Source organism: Aspergillus wentii (genome assembly GCF_001890725.1).
Source record: "Aspergillus wentii DTO 134E9 unplaced genomic scaffold ASPWEscaffold_10, whole genome shotgun sequence".
In the NCBI taxonomy this organism is placed as follows: Eukaryota; Fungi; Ascomycota; class Eurotiomycetes; order Eurotiales; family Aspergillaceae; genus Aspergillus; species Aspergillus wentii.
In genome coordinates, this window is record NW_024467841.1 from 705,169 (window position 1) to 719,254 (window position 14,086).

General features: G+C 48.2%; 9 protein-coding genes across 9 annotated transcripts; 6 read left to right on the forward strand and 3 right to left on the reverse strand.

Moving 5' to 3' along the window:
* Positions 1 to 1,670: 1,670 nt before the first annotated feature.
* ASPWEDRAFT_122152 (F-box domain protein) lies at positions 1,671 to 3,164 on the forward strand (the record flags this gene model as incomplete). Its single annotated transcript, XM_040829133.1, has 1 exon — positions 1,671 to 3,164. The coding sequence occupies one exon, from the start codon at positions 1,671 to 1,673 to the stop codon at positions 3,162 to 3,164; it is 1,494 nt and encodes a 497-aa protein (XP_040683633.1).
* A 148-nt stretch (positions 3,165 to 3,312) lies between these two features.
* On the forward strand, positions 3,313 to 4,233 carry ASPWEDRAFT_121910 (sulfurtransferase; the record flags this gene model as incomplete). The annotated part of the gene is made up of 2 exons (XM_040829119.1): positions 3,313 to 3,458; positions 3,513 to 4,233. The coding sequence occupies 2 exons, from the start codon at positions 3,313 to 3,315 to the stop codon at positions 4,231 to 4,233; spliced, it is 867 nt and encodes a 288-aa protein (XP_040683634.1).
* Positions 4,234 to 4,241: 8 nt separating this feature from the next.
* ASPWEDRAFT_177691 (alpha/beta hydrolase) lies at positions 4,242 to 5,414 on the reverse strand (the record flags this gene model as incomplete). The annotated part of the gene is made up of 2 exons (XM_040831698.1): positions 4,242 to 5,108; positions 5,157 to 5,414. 2 exons carry the CDS (start codon positions 5,412 to 5,414, stop codon positions 4,242 to 4,244), a joined length of 1,125 nt encoding a protein of 374 aa, XP_040683635.1.
* A 665-nt stretch (positions 5,415 to 6,079) lies between these two features.
* ASPWEDRAFT_188360 (SDR family NAD(P)-dependent oxidoreductase) lies at positions 6,080 to 6,878 on the reverse strand (the record flags this gene model as incomplete). Its single annotated transcript, XM_040832223.1, has 2 exons — positions 6,080 to 6,272; positions 6,319 to 6,878. 2 exons carry the CDS (start codon positions 6,876 to 6,878, stop codon positions 6,080 to 6,082), a joined length of 753 nt encoding a protein of 250 aa, XP_040683636.1.
* A 313-nt stretch (positions 6,879 to 7,191) lies between these two features.
* ASPWEDRAFT_177693 (DUF3425 domain-containing protein) lies at positions 7,192 to 8,056 on the forward strand (the record flags this gene model as incomplete). Its single annotated transcript, XM_040831699.1, has 2 exons — positions 7,192 to 7,330; positions 7,386 to 8,056. 2 exons carry the CDS (start codon positions 7,192 to 7,194, stop codon positions 8,054 to 8,056), a joined length of 810 nt encoding a protein of 269 aa, XP_040683637.1.
* Positions 8,057 to 8,430: 374 nt separating this feature from the next.
* On the forward strand, positions 8,431 to 9,150 carry ASPWEDRAFT_46693 (uncharacterized protein). Its single transcript, XM_040836820.1, has one exon. It carries the CDS (start codon positions 8,493 to 8,495, stop codon positions 9,090 to 9,092), a length of 600 nt encoding a protein of 199 aa, XP_040683638.1. The 5' UTR covers positions 8,431 to 8,492; the 3' UTR covers positions 9,093 to 9,150.
* On the reverse strand, positions 9,122 to 10,858 carry ASPWEDRAFT_121674 (flavin monoamine oxidase family protein; the record flags this gene model as incomplete). The annotated part of the gene is made up of 1 exon (XM_040829100.1): positions 9,122 to 10,858. One exon carries the CDS (start codon positions 10,856 to 10,858, stop codon positions 9,122 to 9,124), a length of 1,737 nt encoding a protein of 578 aa, XP_040683639.1.
* Positions 10,859 to 11,586: 728 nt separating this feature from the next.
* On the forward strand, positions 11,587 to 12,588 carry ASPWEDRAFT_177696 (uncharacterized protein; the record flags this gene model as incomplete). The annotated part of the gene is made up of 3 exons (XM_040831700.1): positions 11,587 to 11,955; positions 12,002 to 12,217; positions 12,265 to 12,588. The coding sequence occupies 3 exons, from the start codon at positions 11,587 to 11,589 to the stop codon at positions 12,586 to 12,588; spliced, it is 909 nt and encodes a 302-aa protein (XP_040683640.1).
* A 403-nt stretch (positions 12,589 to 12,991) lies between these two features.
* On the forward strand, positions 12,992 to 13,872 carry ASPWEDRAFT_188363 (uncharacterized protein; the record flags this gene model as incomplete). Its single annotated transcript, XM_040832224.1, has 3 exons — positions 12,992 to 13,203; positions 13,257 to 13,472; positions 13,537 to 13,872. The coding sequence occupies exons 1-3, from the start codon at positions 13,096 to 13,098 to the stop codon at positions 13,870 to 13,872; spliced, it is 660 nt and encodes a 219-aa protein (XP_040683641.1). The 5' UTR covers positions 12,992 to 13,095.
* Between the last annotated feature and the right edge of the window lie 214 nt (positions 13,873 to 14,086).

The following is a 14,086-nucleotide window of genomic DNA, read 5'->3' on the forward strand; positions in this document are numbered from 1 at the left end:
CTATTGCAAATCTCTGGACTCTTCTGCTGCCTTGTGTAACGAAGAACAGTCACTGGTATGGCAGTCGACATGACCTTCATATAATATAACCTTTCCTCGGGAAGTATAGTGTTCCAGAAGGCCTAAATGGTCGTATGTAGGAGAAGATGCTATTCACTGTTTGATTGGCTTTGGACAATGCAACAGACTAAGCAGGGGATTGTGACAGTTCACTCTCGCCCCTATCCCCTGCAGCATCTCCAACGTGTTGAAAGTCGCCTCCTGTGCCTCCAGCACGGTGTTCATAATCCTCGTCCGCTCCAACAACGCGCTGCCCACATCGTCCAGAGGGATCGGTTCATGTTCTCGAAGAAATGCTCGAGCTGCAAGCATATATACTCCCAGTCGTAGCGGCCGTCTGCTTCGATTTGATCGAGCTCGAAAATCAACCCCCTTGGTGCTCGTGACTGCTAGTATTGATCGGGAATGGGCAGATGGACCACAGTTAAGAGGGGGGATACACCCGACGCATTCATCGTATCCAGAACCATATACAGGATCTCGAGGGGAAGGTGAGACGGTTCTGACTCGACTTTGGGCTTTTGCCTGTCGATGTTGCGGCTTCTTCGCCGCCGGCTAATGCGAATCGCCCTTGATATCATCGGTATACTCAATGGATCTAGCATCATGAGCAGGGCATCAGTCGATTCGGATCAAATCTTACCAATATCAGGATCCTTCTCCCGATGCAACAATGCACTGACTTCAACTTCTGGCAATTTTTAAACGAACATCTCAGCAAGACATCCAAGAACCCAGCCTTCAACCGGGCCAACTATCCTTTTTACAAAACACCAACAATGCGCATGAAGAGGCATTGCCAATGAATTATTTAGTATCCCAAAGTCACCTGGAGTGACAGGGACCCGAGGATTCCTTCTTCTTGATCAGCCAATTCGTCATGGTAATATCCAATAGCAGCAAGGTCCTTGTCGAACGGAACGTAGGAGTGTTTTTCGACCAGGTGTTGGCCAATTCCGGAGATCTGCCACGACTCGGTGAAGACGTAATAATCTGCTGATCAGTGGGTTCATGGCTGTTGGATGATGCACTCACTGAGCCGATAGAGTCCGGATTTATAGTCCGTTCTCCAGCTCTGACGTTGCATAATTCCATCCCCGCAGACGAGGCAGACGAGAGCCTCGAATCTTGCATCCATTATTGTAGTTGTTCTGACGGTTGTGGAATCATTCGAACGGTGTTTAAATATCAGGGGTACAGGTGGTGAAGTCACGACAATACTGAGATATGAAGAATCCAACTTTAAACAGTCATAATATCATTCACACGCAACATGATAACTATAGAGAACAGGATTCTAGACTCTAGACTGGCTGTGGGAACTATGGAAATCCTATGATTTAATAACATATTTCAAATACTATTAGAGATCCTCAACAACGTCAGTTCTATAAACATTAAAGTGATAACTAGATGATATTCTTAACATTAATTTTTTATTTATATATTTATATTCAATCAAATGATATAAATACTCAAGAATAAATATAGAACTCAGCCTCACGCCATTCCCAAAATGGCCCCGACAGCCTGATCGTCGACAATGACTAACAGCAGTCTATTTATACGAGGCTGTGTCGCCTCATCATCCATCTTCACAAATATTCAAAATGACTGCAAATTCCAGATTCGAGTTTCTTCCTTCCATCGCACTGGATATCATCCTCGATCACCTCGATCTGGATAGCATCAAATCTCTCCGCTTGACCAACAAGACCGTCAGTCGACAATGCATCGGTCCTCGCTTCAAGAGTTTCTTCAAGAAGCAGACGACAGATCTGACAAAAGGAAGTCTGCAGTCTTTATCCGACCTCGCATCGCATCCTGCTTTCGGTCCTGCTGTGAAAGACTTGACCATCACGGCTGTCATCTGCGACCTGTCTGTTTTGCAGGAAATCGTACGCAGTAAAGAGAAACGTCAATCACAACAACAAGGAGTATTCTCTATGAGCACAATTCGCAAATGCAGCCAGGCGGAGCTCGAACAAGCACAGTCCGATCTGGACTGGCTGCAGAATGAGGACAAGCAGCGGTCGATTCCTGCAGAGACGGCGATCCAATCTCTGACTTCGATATTCAGACATCGGAAAAGTTTCGACAGCATTGACCTCGATGCGACTGTCCTGCAGGGACCAAATGAAAGAGTCACAACATCGGAGAGTGAATGGAATGCAAACTGGATGAGGGCGTCGCAGGTATATGCTATCACCATGTCTGCCATAGCCAGAAGCAATATCGCTGTCGATACCCTCACCATCTTCAGATGCACACCCCGATGCAGTGTTGCATCCTGCGATATCACCTCGCACATGGCCACACCAGACATGCAAGCCTCGTCAGCCCTGTCCATCCGAGAATTCGCCCTCAGTCTCTCAACCAAAGTGGAAACCGACTTTCACAGGTTCATGCAAGAAGCATCACAAACAGAAAACGATAGACCCGCCCTCCACGCCTCCGGAAGAAGAAGACAGTTTCTCAACGCCGCAGAAGACCCCCAGGCGGTATCCGAAGACAACTTCCCAGGAGCTGCACGGCTGCTCAAACTGATGCCAAAACTGGAAGCCCTCGATCTGCATCTCTGCCCGACTGTCCATGGTGATCGATCGTCGTACGCCCGGATCTTCAAGGATGTTGCCGATCTTCACTTCCCAGCACTGCAGCAGGTCTTCCTACGCGGTCTTTACGTGTCTGAAGACTCGCTGCTCAAGTTCCTCTCCAAGCATCCAAAGATTGACGATCTCCATTTGGGCGGCGTTCATCTAACTTCGGGTTCGTGGAAGACTATCTTCGCCTATCTTGGCGAGAATATGCCCGCACTGAAACGCCTCTACGTGTCCAGTATCTACGCAAATAACAAACTCGTCAATCTGATATCGATCCATGGTACCGACCAGTTCGATAACATTAATTACAAAAACTACGCCCATCCAAACTACTTTAGTGCCGTTCCACAAGCCATCGTCCATACGGCGGTGTTTGACGAAGAAAGGATCAAAAAGGGGTTTGAACTAGACGATCGGAAGCCGGCAGAAGGTGAATGGTTTGGATCGCCTGGCCTTGCGATGTGGCAGCAGATGTATCGTGCGAATTATGGATGCCCTTAGCATGATGGATAGATATATGCAGAAGAACGATTTGTGTACATCCGATATCGGATATGCCTGATTAGGCCAATTTGACTCTTTTCACTTCTCCACATCACATCACCACACCACCACACTACCTGTTCCTATTCACAGTCTAGATTACAATATGGATCCCTTTCAAAACACAATAATATCACCCTCAGAATATCATGAAGCCATCCAGAACCCCTCTGCCCGCATCATCCCCGTCGCTGCCGGTCGGGCGGCCCTCCACACCGAAGCCTTCCGAGAACGGCATCTGCCAGGTTCAGTGTGCGTTCATTAATATCCAACTATTCGTATATCCATAACTAACTAGATATGTAGTTTCTTCGACATGGACGTAATCTCAGACACCACCTCCCCATATCCACAGATGCTACCCAGCGCATCGCATTTCGCAGCCAGCATAGGCAACCTAGGCATCCACCCAGACGATGTTATTGTCGTCTACGACGCCTTCCACGTGGGCATCTACAGCGCCCCCAGAGTGGCGTATACATTCCGGCTCTTCGGGCACGCGCGAGTCCACGTTTTGAATAACTTCCGGCAGTACGCGCAGCTGGGCTTTCCCATTGAGACGGGCGATATGCAACCCCGCCCGAAGACGGAATATCCACTTCATGTGGGTGATAGTAGTCGCGTTATCGCGTTTGACGAGCTGAAATCGCTCATTCAGAATCAGCTTGAGGAGATTCAAATTATCGATGCCCGAATCCCCGGTCGCTTTAAGGGGGTTGAGAGTGAGGCTAAGGCTGGGTTGAGCTCGGGACATATGCCTGGGGCGATTAATATTCCTCTTGCGGCAATGTTGGATGAGTCGGATGCTATCTTGCCTACGGAGAGATTGAGGGAGATCTTCGAGAGGGCTGGTGTGGATGGCAGGAAACCTACTATCACGAGCTGCAATTCTGGCGTCACAGCTGCAGTGCTGGATCTGGTGATGGCGGAGATTGGGATGAATGTGCCGTCGAAGAGAATCTACGATGGGAGCTGGACCGAATGGGCGCAGAGAGTCGATGAGGATGGACTGATTTTGAAGGACTAGTATATACATTATAAAGCCTCCATTCTCTTCTGGATAGCAGCCGCCACGACATCGCTGTTCTTCTCCAGAAACACCATGTGTCCGTTTCCATGAATGCCGATATTCTTCAGCTCGAGATGCTCTGTCTTCACTCCGGCTTGCCGTAAGAACTTGACGGTACACCAGTCATACTGTGCGTGATAGGACGACTCTGTAGTCACTAGCAACACCGGGATCTTGCTGATATTCGCCAACTGCCGGGGAGGAGGATCGTCGGCTTGGATAACACATTCTGCTATCTCAGTCGTGTTGGACGAAATGGTCTTCTTCACGAAATCACTGGGGTCTGATAAATGCGGTGAATAGGCAACCGGGATATCTGCCAGCCCATAAACCCTCGCCGTCCCATTCCATGCACCGACATTCTGAAACGGGGGTCCCTGAGGTTCAATCACAACAATCGAATGCACATATTCCGGTCGTTGATCCGCCAGTAACCACGTCATGACACCTCCCTGCGAGTGGCCGACGATAATCACCGGTTTCTTGATAATATCCAACAACGCAGCCCCTGCTTTCTGCACACCAGCTTCCTGCGCCGTAGCCGAATCCACAAACGGGACTGTCGACGCATAGTACGCATCGAAGATGGTATCATTCATCACGCCCGACCCCGGCCACTGTGTATGCAGCGACGCCTGAGGCCAGAGATTGTACTTCTCCGTCGCTGTGAAGAATTGCTGGATATGTTTGGTCGAGTACGTCTGCAACTCCCCGTTAAACGACTGCCAGGGACTGCGGCCCCGGAATGTCTGGTCAAAGAGATAGCATTCATAGCCTTGTTTGAGGAAATATGAAGCCCAGCCTGGTTGGCCGTCGGGTTTGTTTAGCCAGTTCTGCTTTTGTTAGACTCCCAGCACTTGGAATGAGGGAGGGTTAGGTACTGTAGCTGTCTGCGCCTGTCCATGGATGAAAACAATCGGATACGGCTTCGTCACTTTCTCTGGTGTGAGCTTCTCCACGTATATCTGGTTGGTGAAGATGTATTCTCCATCGTCGTTGAGGGTATACTGTCCGCCGGCGTAGAAATACGACCGAGTATGAGCGTCGGAAAGGGTTGCATCACTTTTGAGGGGGTATTGTGCCCCTGCGAGACCAGAGGCTAGCACTGTAAATAGCGCTAATAGAAAGAAAGAAGCCATTTTGATGCTCGTGAAGGAGGAAGTTCATTTTGAAGTGGCGGTGATGTGTTTTATTTGCTCCATGCAGGTATACTGATTGCCGTGGCAACTGGATGCATGGCACTGCGGGGTTGAATAGGAATGTTTCATGGCATTTTCATAGTGCAGATACTGCTATATTAGACTATATTAATTAATAGTGATTGTTGAGTCAAAATTCAATAGTAGCTATCTGTAAATGACTGTATAGGGTCCCTCTATAGGGTAACATCTATTCTGGATGGATCAACGCCACGATCAAGAAAAGGTCTGAAAATGCAATATACCTTAAATAGGACTTTTTACAGGTTTCACGTAGAGTTATTTCATAGTAATGCCAGGAAGAATACAGATCGCGTCTGGATAGTTAGGTTGAAAGGAAATCAAGGCAGACTGAAGTGGCTACTCGGGGAATTGGTGCGATCGACAATGACAGGAGCCGCGAATGATCTGCAGGGTGAAACGGGCACAGCCTAATGTAAACAGCAGTGGATGGTAAAAGGTGCTTATCCATTGCTTGGTACCTCTAAGCATATTGCGGGCTGACAACCAAGTTGATGTTCTGCTACAATTGTCTTCGTTTGTTTATACGTAACATTATCGTCATTAATCCTTTAGACATATCATTCAATAAAGTACTTTACAGATTAAGCAATTGCACCTCCATCCACATTCCACGCAACGCCAGTGACAAAGCTGCTCTTCTCACTGAGCAAAAACATGGCCACCTCGGCAATTTCCTGCGCAGTGCCAGATCTCGGAATCGGCGTGGGAGCAGTCGGTGTAAAGTCCTTGACACGGTCGAGATTTGCCTGGTGCATGGGTGTATCAATCACACCACTGTTGGGTCAGTATAGATCGTCCAATATAGATGGGATATACTCACGGCAGAATACAGTTAACCCTCAACCTCTCTCCCATCTCTTTAGCTACACTCTTGATCATCCCAACTGCTGCGTGTTTTGACGCCGCAAAGACAGCACCGTTCTTGAAGCCTTGGACGGAGAATATACTCCCGATATGCACGATACTCGCTCCATCCTCCATGAAGCCAGGCGCACACGCCACATTCAGCACATTGAACAACCCCCGAACATTCACATTCATGATGTAGTCGTACTCAGCCACAGATGTCTCCCAGATACCCTCTGTGCCAAGTTCATGGCCCGGGGTACCGGCGAAATTGGCAATGCCGTCCAATCTGCCAAAGTGTGCTTTTGCTGACTGCAGGAAGTCTCGGATGACCGATGCATTAACCACGTCGACAGCTCGCGCCAAGATGTTTGTTTGCTGGCTGGCAGGGAGGCTGGTGACCAGGGCGTCGAGGTTTGATTCGCTGATATCGCAGACGGCTAGGCGGGCACCCTGGCTGAGGAGGGACTTGGCGGTTGCCAGGCCCATCCCTGAGGCTGAGCCGATGATGAGGTAGACTTTGTTGAAGGCCATTTTATGTTGTCGCCTGAAGGAACGATGCTTCTATTGAAACAGATTCAATCCTGATATAAATATAGTCTTTGGACATGGAATTCATCCGCAGTTCTTCAATAGGCATGTGGGTCTGGATCGGCCGTATACCGGATCCGGTTAGCAACAGTAAGTACCTTGCATTAGCGTGATATCCCACCAATCATATCAATCACAGGTAGCAATTAGCTTTGTTCTCTTGGTCGAGTCGCCCCCAGGCAGCTCCCATTCGCTTACTTAAAAGTCATCTTCGAGTCCAACGATCACCATAATCATCTTGCATATTCATTCCACAATGGCGTCAGAGAATAACATCCCACTGGTGCAGATGCCGCAGCAAGCGGGTGTGCGACAACCGGAAGACGACTGGACGGGGGTTATTGACCGGACCGAGCGGCGAAAATTGCAGAACCGACTGAATCAAAGGACTTATCGTATGTTACCTTTTATAATACACATCTATATACTAAAGAGTCACTCATGGTGTAGGATTACGACGGCGTCTGGAGCGTAGCGAACAAGAACAGCTGACAGCAGCCATGCCTATCCGAGTCACGAAATCCGACATGGGCTTTGTCTGCACTTCCGCTCCGCCCCACGCAGACATGCTGATGCGTCAACTCGAAACCATGGCGTATACCAGCTACATCACCAACTCGCCCCAGACGGACCACCTTCTCACTTTATCCAAGGTGGGCGTTCAACGGGCGATTATCGAAAACACACGCTCCATCGGGATGACAATGGAGTGGATGAAGGACGATAATTCCATTTCCATCTTCAAGCTGCTGATTCCCGGTTTCTCGGAGGGAAACATCCCTGTCAGTCTTCGTCCGACGGAGATGCAGCGACGAATACCGCACCATCCGTGGCTGGATTTCTTTCCGTTCCCGACCTTCAGGGATAATCTCATTGCGGTGCAGGACGATATTGACGACGAGGATTTGTGCCACGATTTGATGGCGTTTTGGGATACACACAATACCCGTGCCACCATGTTAGTATGGGGACAGCCATGGGACCCAGCCAACTGGGAGATGACCGAGGCATTTCTGGACAAATGGGGGTTTTTGCTAGTGGGATGTGACGACTTGTTCCGGAGCAGTAATTATTGGAGGGCCCAGCGTGGGGAGAAAGCTCTGACTTGGCGGTTGCATTAGACACGAAAAGATACCTGAGAAATGAGAATCCTGATAGATAACGACTGTTTCTTGGCTGCTGCGATTACCAATCCGCCATCTTAACTCCATCTTTACCTCCGCACTCGTGCCCAATTCGCGCCATTACGTTTCTTGGCCGCGTGGCTGTGGTGTATAAAGTGCGTTGCTAGCGCCGCGCTAGCCTCACGCTAATGCGCGGTGCTTACGGCCGACCCATGGAAAGGCCCGATAGGCCCACTGTTTAGGCTTGGCGGGGTGTAGCATATTTTCGTATATTCGAATCATGATGCCTGCAAGGATGCATGCGAGGGTTTAAAAGGTGGGAGTGTTTTGATTAGCTGCTATTCGGGTATTTAGGCAGAGCTATTTCACTTCCTAAATCCATCACTCGACTTTATATATATTGATTATATCAAGTCATACAATAAACATCATCATGACTCCCCTGATTTTCCTCACATTCGCGCTGTGTATACTGCAATCAACCGCGATGATCATCCCACGATCTTCAGAAGCAAAACTTGAATCATCGTCACAATGTCGTCCATTAACCGTCCCTCCCGAGTTCCGCCATCCCGATCCATCCAGAAACAAAAACAACATCGGACACACTTCTTCCATACCGAATCTCTTCGTCGCCGCAAACAACATGGCCATTCTCTGCTCGAGAGATACCAATCAGTTTCTCCGTTTTGATGAGATTGAGCACGGGCTGAGCGAGAATCTTCTTCAGTTCAACACCGATATGGCGGGTCAAGATTGTGATTTTGTGCTCGGACTTATTGAGGAGGCGTGTGAGAGCCCTTGTGGGGGAGAGGTGGGATTTGGGTTGCAGGTGATGTTGGTTGTTATGGTGGTTTTCGGGCTGGTAAGGGTGTTCAAGGTGTTCAAGGCTTCGAGAGGAGGTGAGGGGGGTGAGAGTGAGAGACAGGGTCTGCAGGGTTATTATCAGACTGTCCAGGATGAGAAGAAGAGAGAAGCTGCGCGACTTGAGTTGGATGAGTCTGATGATGATAGCAGTCATCCTTTGGACTAGACGGACAGCCCTATTAACGAGACAATGAATCATTTCCTTTCTTCATGCTTAATCCACCGCCCCATCCATCTCCGATTCAACTCTTTCGCTTCATCCACCAACCCCAACTCCAAGAGTAGCTGAATCGACCCTCGAACCGCCGACAGTATCCCCGAACTAAGCCAATCATGTGTTACCGCCGTATGTTCCCCGATGAAGATGGTGTTATATTCCGTTCGATGAAACGCTGGTATGTACAGTTTGTGCTGGCCAACGTCTGGATGGCACCATGCCGTCGCTGTATGTTCATCTTGCAACCAGCAGAGACGCTCGTAGTGCCCTGTATACAGATCCCTTGCTTGTTCACCGTGGAGATCAACCGCTGAGTCGAGCACCGTCTGCACATGTTCCTCATCTGACAGGCTCACGAGAATATCGCCGTACAATTCATCTTGATAGCTGAAGATTATCCCCGGGCGAGACTGATTCCATCCATACACGGGATAGTGTAATGCTGCCACGGCTGGATCGACTGTCTCCGAGTATCCCCCAAAGATAGGCCTTTCTCCTTTCTCCCAGAACCGTTCTGAGAATAACAGGGCGACTTTGCAGGCTGGCCCGAAACGGAGTCCACCTGCGCTGGTTGCTCGATCGAGAGCAGATGAGAATTTGGGGAGATCCATGAATCGAGTCATTGTGAATGGGACCGCCATGATAGTGTAGTCGTACTCCTTAGACTGGGCTGTTCTGTTTGTAACGCTGGGATACCACGACAGCTTTGTCTTCACCCTGTTTCCCTCTTGGAGAGCTTCAAGTTTCCGTATCTTCCGATTCAGCGTCAATCGATCTCGTATATGCGGAAGAAACGCATCTGCCAGACGATTAAATCCTCCATCCACACATTTCCATTCGATGCTCAGCTCGTCTTTTGTATCGCCCAGACCGAATTGTGCGTACAAGTACATCGTGTCCCAGATGGACGATTGAAAGTTTGCCGTAAGGATCTCGTCAGTGATGTTCGCGCTGGCGTTGAAGACGTGATGCATCATTCCTTGCTGGTCCCAGTCATCGAGGCCCTCATCCATGGCCGCGCGATGCGCACGGTGTACATCTTTCTGGATATGCTTCATGGTAGTCTTGTTTCGTTGAATCTCGCCCATCGCTGCTTCAGTCCGTTCGTATTCTTCCGACTTTGGCCTCGATTCCAGCAACGATGGATCTGTCTTGACTTCTTTTCGTGTCGGTATTCTCCCATCCGTATGCCGTTTCGTATCTCGACCACCCCGAAGCTCATTCTCACTATGCTCAACAAACGGAATAAAGTCCACCCTCCACTCCCCATCGACCCCATTCATCTCATTCAACATCTCCGCCACCTCAAACACCATCTTGTGATCGCTAAACTCGACCACCTCGCCATCTTCATACCTCACCCGGTGCGGAATCCTCATCGGCCCCATCTCCGCCCATTCCTCCGTTCCCCCGAGGTACTTTGTCCGGATTCGTCCGCCAACGCGATTACTTGCTTCGATGATTTCCCAGTTGTGGATGCCTACGCTGTCGAGGAGGAGGGCGGTTGTTAGGCCGGATATTCCTGCGCCGACGATGGCGATGGATGTGTTTTTTGATGCAGGTGTTTCATTGTTTGTGTGGTTGATTGCCGCGACGCCGTCGAACCATGTGCCCAGGGCATCGAAGTCGGATAGGAGGGGATGGTTGCGCTCTGCTTGTATTAATGGGGTGATAAATAGGAAGATGTAAAGTATCAGGGTGACGGTTGATGCCATATTGACCGTCACACGGCATTGGCCATCATCCCTAGGGAGCTGAAATCCTGCGATAGAGAACCAAGGGCATCTGCCCAACCCTGTCTTTATAGACAGCTCAACGACATGCGTTGCCCAACTTCTAATTCTGTGGGCTGTGTAACAATAAAATAGACTATCGGCTTCATCCGCAGATGCATTGCATCAATATAAGTAAACGAATATACCATGTCTCATTTCGAAGCCCTTTCAGGTAAGGGATATTTATAGCCATCCCTTCTGGCATTCTACAAATGATAAACACCCATTGTATGCATGCAAGGTACATGGTGCATACCATATTGCCATGTCGGGCCTTGATCTTCGATCTGACGGTGGCAAATAAACATATCTGCTACTTACCTGCATCTATTATCCCCCACATCTTGTGATCAGCCTTATGAAGATCGTTTGATCTTTTTAACGTGATTTTCATACTGCTCTGTACCCTGCAGCGAAGATAACTGTATTTGCCACCGGCTACCCCGACCCAACAATTTGGTTCCTCGACCCAAACTCACGACCATCTGGTACGCCCGGAAAAATATTCTCAATCAAGCAGCCCAAGCGAAGGCCAAACCGAATTAAACTACCGAATTTAAAGCCAATGCAGAAAAGATGGACAAAGTGGCGAACACAATGGGTATTATCAAGAGGCGAGAGGATGGCCGGATTTCCGACTCGACAATTCACCAACTCCCCCATTCAACATGACTCAACATACACAGGATATGGCAATGGCTGAAATAGAAGAGAAGATCAGTTTTCCCAATGAAATATGGGCGATGATTGCTCATTTCCTGCCTAGAATGCCTAATCAGCCGAGATGGCAGCCGTGGGTGATGCATCGGCATTTAAATTGGACGTTTAAAAAGGCAATTGAGGAGTATTATATTGAGCATTTCCTCAAGCGGACGAGCATCAGTTTAGACTGTGAAGAGACAGTCCTCGTGGGCGATGAGAAGCGTCACATGATGAAAGATATGCATTTCACCGGCTTTGGAGATGCTCAGGGGCGATTTGCCGTTCTGCAGGAGGATTTTGAGGGTGAGAGAACCTGGGCTGATGTTGAATTTGAGGTATTGTTCTTCTACACTTGTAATAGGTCCGATCTAATCATCCCAGCGTGATATTCTGCTGCGACTGCGTGAATTCGATGAAGTTGGATATCATCCATACCTCGTCATGACTGTCGAAGACGGAGCAACAGACATGCTCCCTATGGATCTCAACAAACATTATATCCAAGACAAATTCAGCTACATCTTTGACTGGCGAACATATTTCTGCACATTATTCGACGAGCTACGAGCCGTCGATGAACTCAATCGACAAATAGGAGTGCGTTCCTTTCTACCTATCACCTGCGCATACTAACACCATCCCAGATGCAAAACTGCGTCCGCCTAGCAGGCGAACTACACCAAGAATACCCATGCACACGGGCAGAATCCACATCTCCCAGTGCAATGGTGGGTTTGATGCGTGCTGCAGGGACGACCAAGATTGGCCTGGATGGTCGACTTCATCTCATTCGGCGCGAGAGGAGATGTCGGCTGGGTGTTAAGTCTGGCCAGTTGCCTCCTGTTCGGTCGAATGCATCCAGGCTGCTGTTTGAGCGGTTTGTAAGACAGGATGAAGAACGTGTTGCGCATAAATTGCATGCGTTGCAGATGGATTGTACGAGTGCTGGGGGGTATCTTGAGTGGTAGGTGTATATAAGTAAATATGGGATGGAATATGTAGAAGTACATAGTGTTTATGAATTATGCATTGAATTATATATACAGATCTTATTGGTCTAGCATGATGTTAGTGATAAAAATAGCATAAACAAAGTACTATTTAAACAAATGTTCAGAAGCACAGATTTCTGTAACAGAATAGCTGCATAATATTCGTGTCTGGTTGCCATAGACACCATTTTTCCCTTTACCGACCACATCTTTGTCCTCGCTCTGAATATCTTCAACACCACTTCACCACCATCGATATTCTATCGCCATGGAGCAAAGCAACTTTTACCTGCCAAATGAGATCTGGGCGATTATCGCATACTACCTCCCTCGAATGCCCAATCAACCCAGTTGGCTGACATGGCAAAAACATCGGACGGTGAACTCGATATTTAAAAGGCAATTGAGGACTACTACTTTCAGCACTACCTGGAACCCATATGTTTGAACATAGAATGCGAAGGTGTCTATGGCGGCCTGACCATGGCACCTGGGATCAAAGAATTATTGTTCAGTCGCTTTCAAGATTCTAAGGGCCGAATTGCCATACTCACGCACGGTGAGAATCAGTTGGAATCGCCAGCTATAGAGGTTTTTCACCTCCCCTGGACATGAGACTATTCGTTACTTAACATAGACTGCAGTCAGCATATAGAAGGAAGCTATTAATGTTCAATGAGCCTGGTTATCATCCATTCATGATCATGGTCTTTGAAAACGGGGTGACAGATCTGCTTCCAATGGATCTAATGATGCAGCATATAGACGGCAAAATCTCTTTTTTATTTGACTGGCGGAAATATTTCTGCACCTTGTTTTATGACCAGCAAGATGCAGATGAATGGAGTGATTATATGGAGGTGAGATTGGTTTATGTCCTATCTATTCGGTCGTATGTAGCCATATTGACAAAGGCCTGCGCAGGTTAAGAGCTGTGTTCGGCTTTCAGGAGAACTGGACAGCCATGAATCTATAGAGCTCGCTGAATGTCTTGCATCTGCATATACAACATCAGCCCTGGTCAATGCCGCTGGCACAACAGAAATCGGCCATGATGGTCGACTGTTAATGGCCGGGAGACGCCGCAGATTCCGACTGGGACTTAAATCGGGCCAATTGCGATACCGGGAACGTCCCTATACGAGAGACATCTTTGATCACCGGTTTGAGAGACTTGATGAAGAGCGTGTAATTGAAAAGCTTCACCGAGAACAACTGCTGATACACGATCTGTGTGGAAGAGCGGTTATTGAATGGTAGGAGAGCAACAGATGGCATACATGAACTATAAATTATTGTCGAATGCACAGAGCACAAAGTACTATTGAATAAGTATATTTGATATCCACACCAAATATAAACGTGGATTTGTATATCAGAATAAAAGTTGCTACTGGTACATATGCACGACTAGTGGTTGCCATGGTTATGCCTTTTCCTCACTTTTTCTCGTAAACAAATACGATATTTGTCG